A 22,361-nucleotide genomic window follows, 5' to 3' on the forward strand; every position below is an offset into this window, starting at 1 on the left:
CTCAGGCACTGCCGAATGTGTGGAGTGAGACCCAATACCATCGTTTAAGGAAGAGGAGAGCAGATGAGCCTTCCTTTATGGAATCCGTTGACTCTCAGGCACTGCCGAACGTGTGGAGTGAGACCCAATACCATCGTTTAAGGAAGAGGAGAGCAGATGAGCCTTCCTTTATGGAATCCGTTGACTCTCAGGCACTGCCGAACGTGTGGAGTGAGACCCAATACCATCGTTTAAGGAAGAGGAGAGCAGATGAGCCTTCCTTTATGGAATCCGTTGACTCTCAGGCACTGCCGAACGTGTGGAGTGAGACCCAATACCATCGTTTAAGGAAGAGGAGAGCAGATGAGCCTTCCTTTATGGAATCCGTTGACTCCCAGGCACTGCCGAACGTGTGGAGTGAGACCCAATACCATCGTTTAAGGAAGAGGAGAGCAGATGAGCCTTCCTTTATGGAATCCGTTGACTCTCAGGCACTGCCGAATGTGTGGAGTGAGACCCGATACCATCGTTTAAGGAAGAGGAGAGCAGATGAGCCTTCCTTTATGGAATCCGTTGACTCTCAGGCACTGCCGAACGTGTGGAGTGAGACCAGATACCATCGTTTAAGGAAGAGGAGAGCAGATGAGCCTTCCTTTATGGAATCCGTTGACTCTCAGGCACTGCCGAACGTGTGGAGTGAGACCCAATACCATCGTTTAAGGAAGAGGAGAGCAGATGAGCCTTCCTTTATGGAATCCGTTGACTCTCAGGCACTGCCGAACGTGTGGAGTGAGACCCAATACCATCGTTTAAGGAAGAGGAGAGCAGATGAGCCTTCCTTTATGGAATCCGTTGACTCTCAGGCACTGCCGAACGTGTGGAGTGAGACCCAATACCATCGTTTAAGGAAGAGGAGAGCAGATGAGCCTTCCTTTATGGAATCCGTTGACTCTCAGGCACTGCCGAACGTGTGGAGTGAGACCCAATACCATCGTTTAAGGAAGAGGAGAGCAGATGAGCCTTCCTTTATGGAATCCGTTGACTCTCAGGTGCTGCGGAACGTGTGGAGTGATCTCAGAGCAGAATCGTTAGTGTGTGGCTCAACAGCTTTAATGCAATCATGCACATCCTATTCCTTGCCTCTTCACTGACTTCCTGTAAACGGGAACGATTGTTATGCAAAGGACCATCGCTCAATGTTTCCAGATTTCTTTGCAGCCAGATTAAATGGCCCAGACCTGTGCACTCTACGTTCTGCTCACCTGGTATGTCTTGTCATCAGTACGCACAGCAGCAAGGATGGAAAAGGTTAAGAAATGTCTGAAAATCTGGATGTTCAGTCAGTAGTTTTTTCCATTTTACGTTTCAGTTCTTGTTCAATAGTTTGTTTTAGGTCTGGCTTTACAGGGCAGCAGTCTGCAAGGCCTACGGAGTGTGATTTTAATTTTCCCAAAATATTTCCCTCTTTACCTCCTGCTGCTGGCTGTTTGGTCTGAACTGGAGTCTTTGAAGGGATTGCACGAGCAGCTCTTTTACATTTCACAAGTAAAATGAATAATCACACATTAAACTCTTTATATTATAGATGTTATGAGGACAGAAAATCTTTTTTTGCTTCATTCTTTCACTTCAGAAGGTTTGTTAAAATATTTCAGTGAGGATTCAAAATGCAAACGAGGCTGTGCAAATACTGTGTAACAGGTATGTATTATAAGTAGGCTGTCCTGTTTAAGGTTTAAACCCATAATACCCGATAAAACCCCACCAAGAGGGAAACAGCCCTCACCAGTGTAAAGGTATAAACACTGAAAAAACACCTGCACATCCACAAACTAAATGCAATTCGAAGAAAGGAAAAGGAGAGTGAAAGTCATTTTTCTTGCCTTCTGAAGAGGCCGATACAATGTAACTTTTTTAGCAGCAAGAAAGAGCGGGATAACATTACTCTGTTTGAATTTTGTTGTTTAGGGAGGTTACTAAAATATTGTTTCTACTTCCTTTTGCTTTTTTCAGTTTTGTAATTTTTGGTCTAAGGGTGCAGGGTTTAGAAGCAGGTTTTAGGTCTTATTTACTTCTTTTATAAACTGTAGAAAATCAGGAAATATCAAAATCACATTTGATATTTTGGCCACATTTCATTCTTTCATTGGCAGGTAAAATGGCTGGTTTCATAAGACGCATTCCCAAAATGTACCATCACATTTACCCAGTCAGAGAATCGTTGAAACTTTGATATATCGGCCCCCTTTTCTAGTGAGTCAGTATTGATAGTAGGCAAATTGCCAAACACTCCAGGCTTTACTCATTCAATGCAAGGTGTAGTGACAGATATACGTGAAAAGAGTGCAGTCACCAAGCATCTGGGATAGTGGTGAAAACATGACACCAGACATTTGGAAAACGTGGAACGTGATGTCACTTGGAATGCTGCTGCAAAAAGTTCTTACTAAGTTAAACAAAGATTGGAGTGACGTTGTTTGAATTTGCAGTGATTCAGCTACGCATATGAACAAGTTGTGTGACGACCTGTCAAAATCGATACCTGAGCAGAGGTGCATCCCTGTAAGAGATCCTTACCACTTGCTAGATGGTTTGCTCAAAGCAAATTCACAATCTTCAGAGTTGATGAAGAATGCTATTGACTTTGTAGTCCATTCTGTTGCACTGTTTTGTAATGCGCTGAAACACAAATATTTTTCATTTTGTGCTTTGTGTGGCACCAAAGAAATAGTCATTTACCCGGTGATTCTCAGTCCTAGAGGCCGTGAATGCTAGATTATCCATGTGGCGACCGTTTACAGAATCTTTGCTTAATGAGGATGCCATAGGCAAGAAATGGGAGGATCTTCAGTTGCATATTGAGAGTGAGGACAAAAAAAAGGACACAACTGCATTCTTGGAGTTTTATAAGAAAACGCTAACTGTAATGGACATACAAAACTAGAGTCTGAAAACACCCTTGTCTACCAACTGTTCAGCGTAATTGGTGTAGAAGTGAAACATCTCCTTGAGAGTAGGCTAGGCGACACTTCTAGTGACTTTGGCACTGCAACATGTTAGAATGCTTGCCACTTGGTAAGCAAAGAAAGGTTGCAGAGCAGAAGAAATGTTGAGGAGCAATTCAGGACTAGGCCTGGGCAGAGTTTGCAGATTTCCGCTATGTGACAAAAAACTCTGCAACGCTACGCAGAGTTCTGCAAGCAGTGAAGCGCGTGCTGATTTTCAGCACGGGGTGTTTGTCCTGTGCTGTAAAATCAACGTGAACAGCATCAGGCGCAGCGCAAGAGGATGCCGCTTCTTTCTGCCGCTGGAGTTGGAGTTCTACTCGAGCCGCAGCTTCCTCAACACGAACAGAAGGTTTTTCAACGCGAGCTTTGGATTTTTCTCACTTGTGCTCGCCAACTTGATGTTGGTGAGCAAGGAATAAATCCCGCTCTTGAGTTTTTCAGGACTCCGCGAGTTCCGTGGAGTGCGGAGTGCAAAAAACTCTGCAAACACCGCGAACAGAGCAGAGCTCACTGCGCAGACCTATTAGTGACATTTTATTTTACAATGCATGAGAAATCGCTTGCATTGATGCATAGAAATGTCCCTTCCCCAACCATGGCTTATGAGGTCAATGAAGCCTCACTGTGGTACTCTGCACAAGTTCTGGATGCCTTCCCTAAATGGGAATTTTCTCTAGACTTTAAATAAGTACTGCCTCATTTTTCACCGCTTCAATAACTCTAAGGGTATATGCGCCCAGGTCAACGCATATGTTCCAGAACCTGGCCCAGAGAATCATAATCTTCAGGTGCACCAGTATTGGCATGGAAACCTAGGTCAGTGGACAGGGTTAACAAATTGTGTACTGGCTGTTTTTGTGTTGCCCGTCTCAAGTGTCAATGTCGAGAGGGCCTTTTCACAGATAAAAGTTTACATGGGAAGGAAAGAACGCGCACACGGCCAAAGACTCACTGAAGAAGAATTGTATGGTGTACTACAATAAGTTTGATTTGTAAAAATGTATTTGGATCTCATATACACTGTGCGTACACTGTTTATATACCATACACAATCAGTGCTGAAAGCAAGTAATAATAGAAGCAAAACATTTCATAAACATCGGAAAAACGTTGTTTCTGTTTTTAATGGCACAAAAATGTTTAACCACTGTTTGAGGGATTGAAATCACTTGAAAAACACCACTAGAATTTACCAAAAATAGAAACTGAAAAGAGGAAAGCCTAGTTATAAACTAGCTTTTTATACAATGCAGCCAGCTGGGTTACTCTTTTGAGCCAAGACGCAGTGAGCATGACCCCTCTACAACTCAATTTACGTATGCCCAATTTCTATTTATGGCGTCCACATAGTCTTAATTATGCTACTGATATGATAGCCAGGGCCACTGGAATGATGAGATTGTGCGGCTGCAGCATTTTGCGCATGATTTTTGACACATAATCTATCATGTGCTGCACAATCGGCAGATTTTAACCAAAGTTCTTGCGTTTGTTTCTAGCACAAACGTTCAAAGGTTACTAAATGCAGCAACACATGTTTTTGTGGAGTGGAAAGACCTTTACAAAGTTTGACTGGTCACCTTTCTGTTGCTTATTGCTACATTGAAGAGAAACTGGTAGTAACGAGGTACAACCAATGCCCAGACAATGTTAACAAGTGTAAAAATTACAAAATAATGAAGTTGTACAATAACAAAATTGGTCATACTACGCCACATGATTTGCCTTTTACTGTCAAATAATTTACTTAGTCCTGCTGCATATTTCCAGCGGCTTTGGTTATAGCCCTACGAAGCTGGAATCTTGCAGCACGCTCAAATGGTCAAAGGGCCCGTGCTGGTGCTTCAAAACACACATAAGGAAAGCTCTTTACTTTTATTAATACTCCTGGGTATTCATCTGCTCTCTTCCCTGGTTCCTTTCATTTTTAGGTCTTGACTAGGCAGTGCATGCGCGATCTCTTTGAGACATGCTGTGTTCAGTATGTGGCCTTCAATTTCACCCCCCCTCTTCCGATTTGTTAAAGGTTGCGTCATTCAGAAAAGCTTGTTTCTGTATGGTTGCTTAGCGTTATATGTCCCACCTTCTAGTGTCTTGCTCCTCCCCTGGAGTATTGGACTATTACAGGTATCCGCTTTCTGTAGCGCTTTTCCCTTTGCGTCCTTTTTTTCCCTGCGCCCATTCACCTCTTGCTCCGTTTGTTCCACACTCTCTCGCACCTGCTTTTATGTTCTCGCAGTCCCCACAAACCGCTGTTCCCTCAGCACTACGTCGCTATTTGTAGTTTGACAAAAATGCGGTTACTTCAGACAACAAGTGTGGCTGAAATTAGCATGCACAGACTCTGTAAACATATTTGTATTGCAAATACATCGATGCCAGGTGAGGAGTGAATCAAGGCTTTCAAAAATAGCAGCAACACTTCTATACAGGAAGCGCTCCAGGCTGATGGAGGGTCCCCGGGGGCACCATAGGACCAATGGGGTGCACTACCTGTCCCAGCACACAGCTCACTCTGTGCAGGCCGACACATTGTTTTGGAGACACTACCATACAACAGAAGTTTCAGCTCTATTGCTCCCACTCCTCGCCGCACTGCAACTAAAGATCCAGGTGACGGCTGCTCAGCCAAAGAGAGAATTTCTCTCCTCCTCGAACATACAATTAGTAGGGTCAAGTGGCTTGCCAGTTAGCATCAGGAGAGACGTATTGTAAGGCTTTGTTTGGCAGAGTCTTCCTGGGCTCTTATTGACTCTTGCCAGGCACCACTGCTGTAAGCATTTCTCTTTTCCTGACACAAGGCTCACAAAACCGTATCAGTGTTTAATTTTATACTGCTTGGCTTTAGTCATCAGTGTGCTTCCTATTGGATTCTTCAGGATTGCAGGGTTCAGTACCTTATATGGCTAATAGAGGTCCCTTTAGCACTCCAGAGGGACACTTAGTAACAGCCTGTGGTGCTGCAACCTTTCCCTGCTTTGTGAATCGTCTATTATCGCTTATGCTATGCTGGGAGTCTGAGAGTCCCTTGCGTCTGACACAGTAGAACATCCAGTTGCTATTACTTTGGTGCCACAAGACAGCAACAGACAGAAGAAAAGGACTAATGCCTAAATGTGCAGCGCTAGAAAAGGGAGCCTAGTGGGAGAGTCGGTTTTCTTGCTCGGAACCACTGCGGTAAGCATTTCTCTTTTCCTGACACAATCCTCACCAAACAGTATCAGTATTTCGTTTGATACTGCCTGGCCCATGTATGGCAGAGAGTGGATCAAAACGCTTAACTCTAGCCTCCTGTGAGCTAATGCACGATATGTTACATTATTTCGCATTTAGGGAGGTTCATAATTTTTTTTTTTTTTTTACTGTGTGCTTCTGGTCTGATTCTCCAGGATTGCAGAGTGCACTACCTTATGTGGCTAATAGAGGTCCCGAGCGACACCTAGTAACCTGTGTGGAGCTGCACCCTTTCCCTGCTTCATGGATTTTCTTTTATTGCTTATGATACGGCTTGAAGTCCGAGATTCCCTTGTGTCCAGCACAGAAGAACAGCTATGCAACCACTTTTTTTTCCAGAAGGTTTCTTTTTAGGTCTCTGTTGTAAATAAAGTAGAGTCCATTCCATGTAGGTATCTTTATTCAGGTAGGATGTTACAAGATGAGAGCCCCACCAGGAGCAGCCTCACTGCTGCTCAGCCCATCACCAAGTGACACTCACGGACACGAACATTCCATTCACCAACATTCACACACAGACACTCAGGCTGAGCAGCAGTATAACACATCTCCTTCCTTTAAGGGAATACAAAAACTCCCAGATAAATATCAGAACAAAGGTGAGAAATAAATACCTGACTTAGTTCTGAAAAGTAGCTCGAAAAATTAAAGATGGCAAATTCATGCAGAAACAATGAAGACGGTAGGAAGAGACACAGGAATACACCATCTCCCTTATCACAACACAGCCAACACTCCCACACCATAACTACCAGCAAACCAAAGTACAAGATTCATGTAAGCTGGCCAGAACAAACAAGAAAAGTACAAGTGTGCCAACAACAAAAGTGTGAAGAGGAACCATCCAATCATAGAACAAAAACGGTGTGCAGGCATGGAAAATATCCACACAGAACATGGTAACAAGCACAATCGCACCAAAACTTCCCCCAACAACCCAAGTTAAGTTGAGGTGTGATTTGTGGAAGGACTCCACACGAAACCAGAAAAACACTTCCTGCGCAACCCTGACTTGCGAGAAATGTATGGAAAGACGGACTTCCCCAACAACAAATTGGGGTGTGATGTGTGGAAGGGACTCCACACATAACCAAAAGGACCCCCAATGCAACCCTGACGTGCGAGGGAAAAAACACAACTCTAGCAAAGTAAACCTTGACGTCCAAGAGAAGAAAAGTGCAATACAGACGAAAGCAAGAAGCAACCTTGAAATTAAGAAAATAAATGCACATAAAGTAAGCACATAAACACTTCCCCCAACAGAAAGTTGGGGAGTGATGTATAGAGAACAGTCTACACGGAACCAATCAGGCTCACAACAGTTGACTCAAAACGCAAAGAACTTCCCCCAACGCAAAATGGGGTGTGATGTGTGGAAGGGACTCACAGCGCAAACCTTGACGTGCAAGGGAAAGCACCCCCTACGCAAACCTTGACATGCGAGGGAAAAAAACACAACCCTGCCAAAACAAACCTTGACATGCGAGGGAAAAAACACAACCCTGCCAAAACAAACCTTGGCATGCAAGGTAAAGCACTCCCCACGCAAACCTTTACGTGCGAGGGACAAAACACAACACTCGCACAAGTAATAAAGTATTAACTGTCATTAAGAAGGACAACAGCAACGACAGCAGGAATGATAATAAACTCAATAATGGCAAGATATAACTGGCAACAAATTAAACATGGCATTACGTGACCATAAGAAATGAGGAAGAAACAAGCAGTAAACACTGTTAAACATGCCAATAGCAAAACACAAGAAAAACAGTAAAGTATTGATCATTTGAAATATTGGCAAAATTAATAGAGCGACTGGTGAAATCGAAATCATGTGAGTAATACCAAATTACACTTTACAATACTAACATGGCAAAAGTATTCAAAGACAGGCAGCAACCAAACATAACTATAGCAGGGATAATTAGGTAAAAAGAAAAAAAATTACACAGATACCCGAAATCTGGTATCTGAGAATTTTGTTGCGAGTTGAAGATTTCCTCACCAGACAGATTAGAAATTAATCACAATCCTTCAAATTGAAACAGAGCTCCGGAAACAGGAATGGCTCGTCACTCCAAGCTCAGTCTGTCTTTCCATACAGAGGAAATGCTTAGCAGTGAATTTTAGATGTGACCCCACAGCGCGCACGTCATCAGGCGCAGTAGAGAAAACAGTCAGAAAAGTCATGACATCGACGTTGAAGCACGCAGCAAGATCGAACATCATGAAGGAGCTTCCTTAGATCCGAAGTAGTCACGTCAGGAACTCCAAACTGCCGCACACCAAACACAAGAACAAGAATACAGAGGGCATTCCAACACCCACACGGCTCGGCGAGGTTATGAGTTAAAATGTGGCAATCACAAGATGGCAGCACGCACCGGTGACACCGCGCGGCTCCCGGCATCATCGTGCCATACAACAAGTACGTTCATAGAGAGCGGAAAGAAGTCTTTGCGCAACAGCTGATGAAAGGGGGGAGGAGGGTGTGTATATATATATATATATTTATTTATTATTATTATTTTTTTTCAATGTAAAGCCCAATAATTAAATTTAAAAAAACATAGTAAGCACAGTTAAATTTCTGAACTACAGCATTAGTCTTACCCATAACAAATACACGCATAGGCTCACCAGGGGAGACGAAGCAGAAACCGCAGCCTCTATGCATTACGCAGGAATCAGGCAAAAGTGGCCTCAGGAGCACCTGGCAGTAGTGCAGTAAATGTAGCACTGTCATCTGATGCAACAGGAGAGGGAAAACCGCTCCAAAGCAGCAGGGTGGGGAAAAGCTAAGACCAGGAGGCACCGACACATTGAAAAGAAGCTGCACAGGGACACAGGGAAAACTGTTCCAAGGGAGCAGAACAGGAAGAGAAAATGCAGCAGGAACTGGCAGGCAGGCAGGACAAGCAGGCAGTAGGAACTGGTCGCTCTTCTGGGAAACTGCACTTCTGGAAACACTGTCCCAAAGTGGCAGGACAGGTACCACTGTCCCCAAGGAGCAGGAGAGGGGCAGGAAAGTAAAGCAGGAACTGGCACGCCCGAGTTGGGGCTGACCGGTAGAGTTGTCACTGGTGGGGCTGGTGCTGCCAGTGTCTTCAAGATGATCCAGTTACTTTGGGCTTGTAAATTCTAGTCCAACAGATGGCACATGTAGGTTCTTCTCCAATCGTCGCCAAAGTATGTTGTAAATAAAGTAGAGTCCATTCCATGTAGGTATCTTCATGTATCTTTATTCAGGTAGGATGTTACAAGATTAGAGCCCCACCAGGAGCAGCCTCACTGCTGCTCAACCAATCGCCAACTAACACTCAGACACAAACATTCCATTCACCAACATTCGCTCACACAGACACTCCGGCTGAGCAGCAGTAGAACAGTCTCGCCTAGGCAGCGCTTGCGCTGTCTCTTCGAGACATGCTGTATTGAAATATGGACTGTAAGGTCCGCCCACTCTCCGCCCCTCTTTTTAATTAGCTCCTGTCACTGTCCCTTGTAAACCTTGGCCTTTCATTTTGTTAATAAGCTTATCAGTCCCTCCTTAGTACCTCCCTTTCTTCTGTTACTGCCCAAGAGGACACCGACCAAGAGGACACCGCCCCTTTACATGTGTTGTTACTCGGCAGGTTTCAATTACAGCCTCCGAGCACTCTTTTGTTAAAAGGCTTTCTCCTGTCTGCTTTTGCAGACATAGGACAGCTCTCCTGCAATGGTTTATTCAGATGTTTTATTTAACTAGCGCATGCCACCGCACTTTCATTTTTTTACTTGCGATCCCAGAAGCGGGCGCCAACCTTTTAAAAAAAATGTATTTATTAATTTACTTTTCTTTTATAATGACAGCACCTGTGCTTAGGCTTTGAACATCTTAAGCTAAAGCGCGGGTGTCGCAATAGCTTTAAAAGTAAAGATATAGAAAAAAATGTTTTTCTATCTCTTTACTTTTACAGCAATCGCGGCACCCACGCTTTAGCTTAAGATGTTCGAAGCCTAAGCGCGGGCACCATCATCGTAATAGAAAAGTAAATAAATAGAAGGCAAAAAAGCATGCAGCCGCCATTTTTTTTTCCTATTTTCTTACTTTAGCTACAATCACGGCACCCGCGCAGGAGCCGAGATTGCATCAAAAGTAATAAAATAGAAAACAAAAATTCAATTTCTGTACTTTTTAAGTAACTCGTAGTACTAGGGCGGTGTCTCAGCTGAAAATCCCACTCAACCACGCAGAAAAATAACATTTAACTAGCGATCACAAATATGCAGGAACTATGGTATTCCGTGTGTGGAGGGAGAGAACACCTCTCATACAATTGGCTGGACAAACTTATCAGCCATTCATTAGCTAAAGGAAGCTCGCCATGTTGAGGATTGGCTGGGAAGCATGGTCAACTTTTTATTGTATCCAATATAGAAGGCGGTGAGGGCCTCACATGTGTGCGCACTAGTGAGTGTTTCAGGTTTGTCAATTAGAAGTATTGAATTTGTTCAACGCTCAACTTTCCGTGGTCCACCGCTCCTACGACACAATCCTCATATGATCATACGTTCTTGGAAAGGAGCTTTTCGCGTTCTCTAATGTAAACAATCAATATTATTGTATCTAATAAGAATCCAGTCCATAGGCAAGCTTTGTTGTTTGAAAGTTCTGTAGTTTATTTGTAGATGAATATTTCTCCCAAAAAGTTTTTTCCAATCGAAGAAATTGTGTAAAATCAATTACATCAGCCAAATTACATCAGCCTACGCGTTTCGTCCACACCTGGACGTCATCAGGGCTCCTTCGTAGCGTTCTTCTATTCTGAACGTCAGTGACGCAGCCGGTCCGATAAATCCCGATTGGAAAAAACTTTTTGGGAGAAATATTGATATCTACACATAAACTAAAGAACTTTCAAACAAAGAAAGCTTGCCTATGGACTGGATTCTTATTAGATTCAACAATATTGATTGTTTACATTAGAGAACGAGAAACGCTCCTTTCCAAGAACGGATGATCAACTTTTTATTGCACTTTCAGGACCAAGACTTGGGATTGGGAGAAATCGTGTCAGCTCCTTAGCTTCTGTGCCAGAGCAAATGTTGTGCTGTGTTTAGCTGCTAAACGTGCCCGCCTTCTGTAGGTGGGAGTGCTCCACCAGTACGAGTCCAGAGATGATGACCCATTACTCAGTGGCCGACTGTTCTGCTAGGTAATATGCGGCCTGGGATTCAGACAGCGTCTCTGTCTGACCGAGCCAGTGACCAGGTCTGAGTCCACACTTGAAACACCAGTGATTTTTGTGAACGAGGTTTCAGGTAATGGGCTCCTAACCAAGGCAAGCTTGAGCTTATTGAAGCCAAACTTAGCTTTCGCTATGACTGGTCGCCAGAGAGCCACACGGCCCATGCTTTCGACATGTAGGTGTCATTCTTAGCTGCGCCCCTTATTCAGCCTTGTTGTGGGCAGGTCTCCTTGACTGCATGTCCTGTCATATCTGGTACGGCTACTGCTTCGAGTGCTGTTATTCTCGTAAGCAGACCGCTATTGCTTTTTGTGTTTTTATTAAAAATGTTACGTTTCCGATGTGAGCGCGTGTATCCTTGTCATTTATTGTCATTGGGGTTAATCTTTTTGAGTCCACAACTGTCTGTCCACGTCTCCACAACACTTTGGCAAAAGGGTATAACTTTAACCTGCAAGATGCGCAAGGCGTGCAAGGTATTCCGTTTCTCTCCTCCAGTCTCTCATTCTCTCCTCCAGTCTCTCATTATTTCCCTGGGCATCCTCTCCTACAGCACCCGCGCTCTCCCTGCACACAGGCTATCCATCCAGCTGTCAAGAGCGCGGAAGTAACAGGAGAAACGTCGATAATTAAAGGAGACTACTGCCAAAAGTCCAGTACAACTGGTGTCAGGTTTTACCATTGTAATTTTCTTGTGGACACAATGGGAACATAAAAAGAAAACAAAAAAACGTTTAAAAAGCCACTTTCCACAATACTTGCGCCTGACAATCGCACTTCAGTTTACAATATGTACAGCTAAAGTGTGAGTGTCACATACGTCTCGCATTTGCGAGAGTTTAATGTATTGGAATTGTTAATGATAATGCCTTTAATGTATGTGTTTAAAAACCTGCAAGCAGTGCTCCGTTTGCAGGTTTTCTAAACACAAATAAAATACATTTTCATTTACGATGCCAATAGCTGAAACTTGCACAAATGCAAGACCTATTGCATTGCAAATGCTTGTTTTGGTATGTCATGCACTTATTTTCGAAATGATCAAGCCACAGCAAAACCAAAGCAAAATAAAGGTAAAAAACATAGTCATTCACAATGTCAATAACTCTTACTTTCACAAATGCAAGACCAATCGCATTGCAAACACTTGTTCTCCTTTCCCCTGGTCACATCAGCTTCAATTTAATGCTCAACTATCATAACAAAACCCTATCTGACCCTTAATACCCGTTCAGAAAATGGGGCACACATACCCCATCATCTCAAAGCACCCCCTAATCAACACAACTACGAAAGTCCTGCTTTGCCTCCTGATCACCCTATACACACAAACCAACCAAGCAACACGCTGACCAGTACGATCGGACATTCAAAATCAAACACCAAACCAGCAAAATTAGCCTGCATTTCACCAAAGTGTCTACTTTTCAAATCACTCTCGTCAACAACTTGCAGCACTATGACCAGCCATGAGACACCAACACTGTCGCAATGCTTCACCTCATTATAGATAACCCCCCACAAGACACTATTAACTTGGGACTTGTCCTTATTTCCCATTGTTTCCTTAATGGCCAGCCAACTGCTCTAACAGTATAACATCTACAAGGGCAAGCAAACTATATATATATATTTGCAATTCATGCCACAGTATTTGTATAAACCTAACAAGTTGTTCTCACTTGCAATATGCCTAGAGCTAACCAATAGTGCATGCAGGACCCGCTGCTCAAACATCTACACAAGAGAAAATGTCCCTGAAAAATCCACGGCATGAGGTATTCCAGCTCACTGCTGTAATACAACCCTACTGCGTAATATAGAACCGGAGAGATTTCAGATGAAACCTTCCTTCTGGACCTTGGGTACAGACTTCAGAGCTTCCAGTGCTGTTGGAGGAACCCCCAAAAGCAAACCTATGGTGAACATATGAGCTCTGCACACGGATCGGAATGCACAAAGATGGGTGAGCAGCAAATAGGTGTTTCCTAAACACCATGTTTGAAAAATACAATAGTAAACAAATTCTGGGCAGTGGAAAACTCAACCAAGTAAGCAAGTGTTGAGAAGAGAAAACATTACTCACAGTTGCTGAATGAAAGAGTTGGGGTGTTACTAAAAGAGACCAAGAACATATTCAGTAAGCACCATCACGAAGCCTACAATGTGAGCCAACTACGGGTACAAAGGTGTCAGACTTTGGGGGTGAAGGAGAGAGGTCAGAAGATTCTGGCAACACAATCCGAGGATCCTCTATGCCACGCTCAAAAAATAAGAGGGGCGTAACAAAATACAACTAATCATTTTGCTAACACGGAAGGCAGACATCAAAAGGACTTTCCAGCCATTACCTTTTCCTGAAGAAAGAGCAAGACGTTCTTGGGGCCGCTCGTCAGGGCTGGATCCAGGAAAGAATTCAACTGTGAGTCGGTTGTCACATGCCCTTCATGCGGGTCACTGATGGAGTTCCACAGGGACCTGCAAAGAAGAACGAGATAGTACATCAAGAAACGAAGGCACAGCTCCTGAGATTGCTTGGGTACCCCACATTACACAACAACCCATTTACAGTAGAAGCGATCCTTAGTTTGGAGTTGAAATCCAAAAGCAAAAAAACATTAAGCACCGCTTTATCAGGACACACAACAAACATAAAATAAGCACATAAATTCAGATGTGTATATGAATGTGTGGCACCCTTTTATTCTCCTCACCAGCCCGTATTAGAAAGAAAATATTGAAACACTGAAAGCACCATCATGCTTGCAGAGCCCAGCAGTTGTGCCAAATTAAGGACAATGACACTAAGCCGAGGAGTGTGCCGCCAGACCCGGCAATACTTGAATAGAACAGGGCTGTCTGAGCCCTTGGGTTGTGCACTTTGTTTCCTGGAGGATACTGAACCAAAATGATCAGGACAGCATGCCAGCACCTTCATCCTGAAAAGGGATGAGTACTCTTCTCTGACAGCTGCTGAGAAGCACATGGGAGTTTCAGTACTTACTAAGCAGTGATTGCCTTTACAAATGACTGATTATTTGAGGATTTAATAAGGACTGTGGAGCAGCATGCTCCTCTGCCCTCCACCTACCACTGACCCCCTCCACTTGAAAAGTTTTAGACTGAGAATATCAAGCACTGCAAGTACTAGAGTGCACAGGAGGCAGGCAGCTGTGCCAAATATGCTGAGGATTGTGCTGCCAGAACAAGCAATATTTGGCAGCGCGTGCATGAACCTCTGCACTGCAAAGGTGACACTACTCTTGCTTCGCATTCATGTTTCCCACTTGAAGATTTCTATGTGCCACCTTTGTCCTCCAGGGCCCCCGTTGCAGTCAAATGTATTGTGGCATTATGACTTTTCAGTCACAGACAAATTCCTTTATTATCTGGGAGAGGGGAGGAGGTTAGATTCTGGATGACAAAAAAAATGCAACTTCACTCCCTGCATGAAACACACTCTCTCATTAACAAAACAATAATATTATTAAGTTATAGGATATAGCGTTTAACAGCAGCGCATTATGGATGTAACAGAGGCACATGCATTGCAGAACATGCATAGTGTGTAGTAGTATTAGACATCTTCTAAAGCCAAGCCATGTACACAAAGCCTCTGAAATATCCAGTCGCCACTCCTGCGTGACTGAAAAGAGGACTTATTACCAGGAGGGAGGGAAAAGATATTAAATACTATGATGACAACCAAGCCCCTCTAGCCTCCCGCCCTCCTGCAATCTGCACCCGACTGTTTATCGACAAACCTCATTGAATCTAGTCAGAAGGGCTTTACTCACAACTCTATCACAGATAATGTAGGGTGGACAGGCTTCCTCTATTGAGTCTTGTTTACTATTCACAACCCTACCACAGAAAACGTAGGGGTGGACAGGCTTCAGTCACTGGATCCTAGAAGTGTTTACTATTCACAACTCTACCACAAAAAACGTGTGAGTGAACATGCTTCCACGATTGAATCTTGTTTAGTATTCACAACGCTACCACAGAAAATGTAGGGGTGGACATGCTTCCTTCACTGAATACTGTTTAGTATTCAATATTCTACCACAGAAAATGTAGGAGTGGACAAGCTTCCTCTATTGAATCTTGTTTAGCAATCAAAACTCTACCAATGAAAAGGTCGGGTGGACACGATTCCTTTATTGAACCTTGTTTAATATTCACAACTCTACCACAGAAAATGTAGGGGTGAACAAGCGTCCGCCACTGAATCCTGGGAGAAGAGCATTTACTATTCACAACGCTACCATAGCAAATATGGGGGGAAATTATTTCCTTTAGTAAGATAGAACAGAGTATGGGAAAGGATGATAATTCTCTTTTGCACTTAGAGTTCTGCTCGGTTATAAAAACTAAAAAAACATTGGCTTGGTTCATTTGGGAGGTACTACAGTAGTTTCTCCATGAGAAGACTGGCAGTTTTATCAGTCTGAGGGATAGCTCAGGACACAGGAATCTATTGCCCTTATTACTGTTCCATGTCTGACATAATATCTACACCAGAATCCAACCACTTACTAACACCAATAGGTTTTTGCAATTCGACCACATGAGATGCCATTGCGGCATACGATTGGTCAAAATCAGACGATCTGTGCCACCAGGGCAAACAAAATGCACTGAAACATGCAATGGCAATAAAAGTCACGGTCTGACTGCAACAATAGTTCTGCTTTTTATTCCCGTATGTAGAAGAAAAAAAAAAAAAAAAAGTCTATAAATGCTCACTTCCACATTCATATCTTGTGACATTTGGAAAAACGCCATCAATAGGAAAATATGGCACGACAACCATGGGAATGTAAGCAGTCACTTTCCACTCATCCTGCAGGAAACTTGGATTCAAGTTCCTCACAGTACATCCAGCATGAGAGAATAGTAGCATCACATGGGCACAAGCACTGGTCTCAGGGTTCGATGAATCATTCCTCGCACAATGAAGCTGACTGTATGCATGCCTGCAATTTGCAGTACGTACTCAAACAAGGGGCACATGTTCAGCTGTGCCCAGAAGCAGGACACAAAAGAGACTCTTTTCTGAGAGGTAGAGGTGGAAAGCTAAGGGAGTGCATGACAAAGACGTTTTTTACAATATTTGCAAAATGTAACAAATTTGGTACTTTTGAACATACTACCACATAATGCCACGTTTAACAGAAATCAATGCAATCTGTTCAGGAAAATATTTTGTTTTCAACAGTTCCACCTACAGAGGATCTACACGCACATATCTAGTCAGGTGTCGTTGACTTTTCTTTAGCTCAAACTGTGAAGAACTGAAAATAAAATTGTTCTAATCATAGAACGGATCGATGGCAATCAAATCAATTTTGAAGAAAACCTTCTAGCATGTGGATAATGGAAATTATAGCGTACATATTATATAGACTGACCTAGTTCAACAATTTGTCTAAATTAATCATTCATAAAATAAAACAATGGGATTTTTTTAAATCAGAGAAGCACGAGCAACAAAGTATCTCAGATGGATATTTACCTCAGGCTGCGCAAGCCTGACAGTTGGAATTAGGTGTGGGCATTTTTTCGCCGTTTCCTCCCCATAGCCTTCGAATATTAACTTGACCAGTGAGGAGAGGATGGAGGCTACGGGCTGTGACAAACGACCGCTGTTTATTCCTCCACGGGGCATTCATTCAGAGATGGCCACACCTTTTACTCATAACCCGCTGCACCCCTGTGGGAGAGTTTAAGAACAGACTAGCTTCGGACTCTGAATGGAACGTTAGTCCCATAAACCAGAGGTAGGGAATGCTCCTCAAAATGAATGAGGGACAAGTAGAAGAGTAGAGCTCTTTGAAATGCCTCCTTCATCTCTGCAGAAAATGCTTTAGAAAAATTACATACTTTATCTGGAATGATTGCTTTATTTTTGTACACATGGGGCAGTGCTGAGCTGAGGAGTGTGATGATCTTGGGCATCCAACACTTTGAGCCAGTCAAGGCTGTGAATATTTCACGCATTTGCACATGATAATGAAAACAGGATTGAACTCCTAGATATGCTTCTAACACACTGAGCCACATAGCCTGCATTTTTTCCCACTTTCAATGCAGGTGTTTTATCTAAAGACAGGTTATTCAGACTAACTCTGGTGTTATACTGAATGTCCGTGTGGATGTGTAAAACATGCCTGAAGAACTTCAACCCACCAAAAATGGGTGTGTAGTGTGAGTTACCCTTGTTGGTACCAAGAAGGTGGACAGTAGTGACTAGAGTATAGGAATCTGGTTAGGAGAACAGAGCCAGTTTTTCCTAAGTCACATCTAAACGGAGTGGTCCGAGAGGCCTACCAGAATCCTCACAGAAGGATTGGAGTTTCATGCCCACCATACCCCATGAGGCGAAACAACCTCGAAGTACCACACTAGGCATGAGAAAGTAGGAGGTGTGACAACTCAAATAGGAGGGTAGGTTAAAGCAACATTTAGGTAGGATTGGACATGCACAGTTGATCGAACACAAAAATATGGAAGGAAGGAGCTGCATGAGGATATCAAAACTAGAAGAAAACTCCTCCACTGATTACACCTCTCATAAGTACTACACTGTATCGACTTCATCACATCCAAAAATCAGAAAATAATTAACAAAGCACCCACAGTTTGGACTGATCAAACAATACATGACAAGAGTTTGGCAAAATCGGAAAACAAGGAACACTCTTTGGACAACACACACATTTTGGGACTAAATCAAGAAAGGTCAAAACTAACAAAATTAAATTACTTTAAAAGATCTTTTACTGAATTCAGCTATCAAAGTCAAGTCCCTGTCTCTAAATTCAGAGGAGAAAAAATTATATGAAGACTTACTGATATTTAAACAAGCATTGGCAAAGCAAATAGGTCTCATCTTTATAATTAATGTGAGCACCGCTTTCTCAATGCTTGTCTCCAAAGCATGGTTTAAATAAAATATATATATATATATATATATATATATCTCACAGAGGAAAAGTGAACACATCTTATGATCTCTCAAAGCTGTATATTTAATGTTTCGAATATTTATACATGCATTGGTTTTTTTTCAAATACTTTTTACACAGGAAACAAAGGAATTTAGAATGAATAAAGAAGTGCCAGAATGTAAAGGGGAACGCATGCCAAGGCCAAATTAACTTTTTCATAAGATTCAGCCATTTAGTCTTACGCAGTGGCCCAGGGAGAAGAGTTATGGGCATCCAAGCGAAGTCTCATGCTAAGCACACTTGCTGTCTCAGATGCCAGCCAGTTGAGCGAGTGCAGCAGATGGCCCTTCCACAGCGCCATAAATGCCTTTGTATTCTAAAGCTTGTTTTTTCATTTAATTTACATAAGAATAAACAAAAACAACCCTTAAAGTTTGCTTTTCAGGCATAACCAAGCAAAAATATCCCTGTTGCTGTGCTTTTATAAACAAGCAGGGAGGAGTGGAGAGCAACAGAGCTATGGGAGGGGGATAGAGAAGAATATTTGAGGGGTGAAGTAGCACATGAGTGAGGGAACTAGAAAACACATGCACTCTCGTGTCTCTTCTGAATACAGCTTGGAAAATTAAAAAATGCCCCATAGATAGTTTAACTAAAGCACATTTGAAATTATAAGGTGGCTGACTATTTCCTTTATGGCACTGGCATTAAGGTGTTCAAGGTTCATTCAGGTAGATCTCAGCCCGGATGAGAAAAGCTGTGCTGCTGGTCTGCTGAGTGAGGTTTGTGTTAGTCCCACCTGAAAGAAACCACCCTCACTTTTTGGAGGATGCTACTTTGAATAAAAAGAACATAAAATGTGGGCACCTAACTGTTTTCAGTTATCCGCAAATTGCATCAGGACCAAGTTAGCAGATTCCACTAAGGCCAGCCCGGATCACAAACCTAGATCGATACTAGCTGAAGGTTGGGGGCTCTGCAGGAATCCCCCCTCACCCACACAAGTTCCAGTACTGCAAATTGCTATCCGCTGTAAAACACAACAAATGAAAACAGGATGGTATCTATTCACCACCTGACTTCACCGTTTGCCTGCCACTCGCTTTCACCATCTCCATCACCCCAACTTTGCCTGCAGCCGCCACCCCACCATGCCTGCAGCAAGTGTCACCGTACCCCTTTCCTAACTCACCAATGTTGCACTCACAATTTTCGACAGCCCTCTGGCGTGGTTGTGTTTAGTATTATGTATGATGTTTCTTTTATGACCATGTAAGTTCTGAAGATGCCTCTAAACTAGACAGCGCTACTTTGCTTACTAAAATAAACAAATCCCAAATTACTACCACAGCTCACTGGCACAATGTCACCACAAACAGCTATATCTCCCCAAGCTAACACACAACCCCAACGGTACCGTTTCCCCAAAATAATTTATCTCTCCCATCTCCTAGAGTTTTCTCGCTGTCAAAACCCTTTTGCGCCCCCGGCACTCTTTCCCACCTCAAACTCATTCTCCCACACTCAGCTGAAACTTACCCTCCCTTAAGCTCATTCTCCCACCTCTCTTACCTTTCCCAGCGCTCTCTCGTCTCCGGCGTTGCCATCTCCCCATACCGACGCGCCCTCCTTGAAGATGACTCTCCAACCTCCCCAGTTTGCCCTTACCTACTTGGAGCTATCTGTCAACTGCCCCAACCTGACACTTCCCCCTCCCTCAAGCTCACTCTCCCACCCCTTAGCTTACTCCCACCTCTCCCTTGATCCCTCTCTCTCTGGTCTACAGCCCTGCCATCTCCCCATACCGACACCCCCTCCTTCAAGGTCACTCTCCAGCCTCCCCAGCTAGCTCTTACCTACTTGGAGCTATCTGTCAACTGCCCCAACCTGACACTTCCCCTCCCTCAAGCTCACTCTCCCACCCCTTAGCTCACTCCCACCTCTCCCTTGATCCCTCTCTCTCTGGTCTACAGGCCTGCCATCTCCCCATACCGACACCCCCTCCTTCAAGGTCACTCTTCAGCCTCCCCAGCTAACACTTATCTACTCGGAGCTATCTTTGTCACCTGCCCCAACCTGACACACCCCCTCTCTCAAGCTGACTCTCCCAACCCCTAGTTCACTCCCACCTCTCCCTTGATCCCTCTCTCTTTGGTCTCCAGCTTTGCCATTTCCCCATACCGACACCCCCTTCTTCAAGATCACTCTCCAACCTCCCCAGTTTGCCCTTACCTACTTGGAACTATCTGTCACCTGCCCCAACCTGCTCCCCCTCCCTCAAGCTCACTCTCCCACCCCTTAGCTCACTCCCACATCCCCCTTAATCTCGGTCTCTCTCTGGTCTACAGGTCTGCCATTTCCCCATACCAACACCCCCCTCCTTCAAGCTCACTCTCCAGCCTCCCCAGCTAGCTCTTACCTACTTGGAGCTGTCTGTCACCTGCCCAAACCTGACACTCCCCCTCCCTCAAGCTCACTCTCCCACCCCTTACCTCACTCCCACCTCCCCCTTGATCCCTCTCTCTCTGGTCTACAGGTCTGCCATCTCCCGATACCGAAACCCCCTCCTTCAAGCTCACTCTCCAGCCTCCCCAGCTAGCCCTTACCGACTGGAAGCTATCTCTGTCACCTGCCCCAGCCTGACGTCCTCCTGCCCCAGCTCCCTCGCCTAACCCCAGCTCTCTCTGCCGTCTCCCTATATCGTCACCCCTTGCTTCAAGCTCCCAATCTCACCTCGATCTCTCTCTGACCCCTCCCAATGCCGACATCCAACCCCCTCATGCACAGTCCATAGTCCCTGTCGTCCCCGGCACTTACCCGTCGCTGGACCAGAGCAGCAGCGGGACGTGCTGCGAGGCCCTGCCGAGCCGTGCGCACCCCGCCATCAGCAGCATCAGCACCAGGCGCAGCCCCTCCATCTTGGACTGACTGACACTCAGCAGGAACAGGCTCTGCGCACCGTCACCTGACCCAGGCGCGAGGCTTCGCATCACGTGACATCCACTGCTGCTATTGGCTATCGCCCGGTTGGCAATCCAGCATCCGCCAGCGACGAGGGCTTCCGGAGGGGAGGAGAACCCGGAAGAGAAGGCTGCTGCTGATTGGTAAACGGAATAACAGCCCGCCTTCTGAACACTTGTTCAAGCCAATGCGGGGCAATATGTGGACGCAAAAGGAAGACGTCACAACGTAAATTTAATGTAAAATGCTCTGGTGCATAAACAATCCACACAATCTTTAAAGTCCCATTCGTTTCGAGTGAACCTCATGCATATAGGCGCAGACGGACTTTTACAGATGGGACCTAATAGATGGGGAAGAGGGGGAAAAGCAGGTATGATGCTGGTGCATGTGTGTAATATGTACAGCATACTTACCAGCATTCTATGACCAAAAAGATACATTTTCAAGATTCAAACTATCAATTAGCATATTGACAACATAATTCGGAAATACTTTTTGACCACTGATGACATCACAAGAAATGTATCATAATCAACGGACGGTTTTATGCAACGCAGACATTACACAGAGGTGTTAGAGCACTACACAAACCACCCCATTTTGTACCAATTCCAAGTCCTTTGTGACCAAAGGGGAGTACTCCTTAGAGTATTCAAAGGACTGGTATGTGACTGGGCGGGCGTCTGCCTTACAGCCAGTCTCTGAATGGTGAGCTCACCTACAGTCTGCCCAGTCTACTGGAGGAGCTGGCGGTATTTCTAGTGCCTAGAAACCTTTATACCTGCTGAGATACGATAGTAGTCTGCCTAGCTCTGCAGGAGGAGACACTTTTCCGGATATGCAAACGCATGGCTGCCAAGGTTTCAGATTGCTATGTGTGACATTTTCATAATTTCAGTGTAATTATGAGTGACATTTCCACAAATATGAGTGACACTTTCTCTCAAGCAATGAAGACAACATATAACTATCAGAAATTACACCCATTA

The 22,361-nt window shown here is 44.1% G+C and overlaps 1 protein-coding gene across 1 annotated transcript in view; it reads right to left on the reverse strand.

Moving 5' to 3' along the window:
• Positions 1–21,455, reverse strand: part of ATP6AP1 (ATPase H+ transporting accessory protein 1) — an 83,860-nt gene extending 62,405 nt beyond the window's left edge. Inside the window, exons 1-2 of the mRNA XM_085629714.1 lie at positions 21,226–21,455; positions 13,807–13,933 (exon numbers count right to left, since the gene is read on the reverse strand). Coding sequence (XP_085485840.1) covers positions 13,807–13,933; positions 21,226–21,398 — 300 coding nt within the window. The 5' untranslated portion in view covers positions 21,399–21,455. The remainder of the gene's footprint in view (positions 1–13,806; positions 13,934–21,225) is intronic.
• Positions 21,456–22,361: the final 906 nt, after the last annotated feature.

This window comes from Triturus cristatus, chromosome 10 (assembly GCF_964204655.1).
Source record: "Triturus cristatus chromosome 10, aTriCri1.1, whole genome shotgun sequence".
In the NCBI taxonomy this organism is placed as follows: Eukaryota; Metazoa; Chordata; class Amphibia; order Caudata; family Salamandridae; genus Triturus; species Triturus cristatus.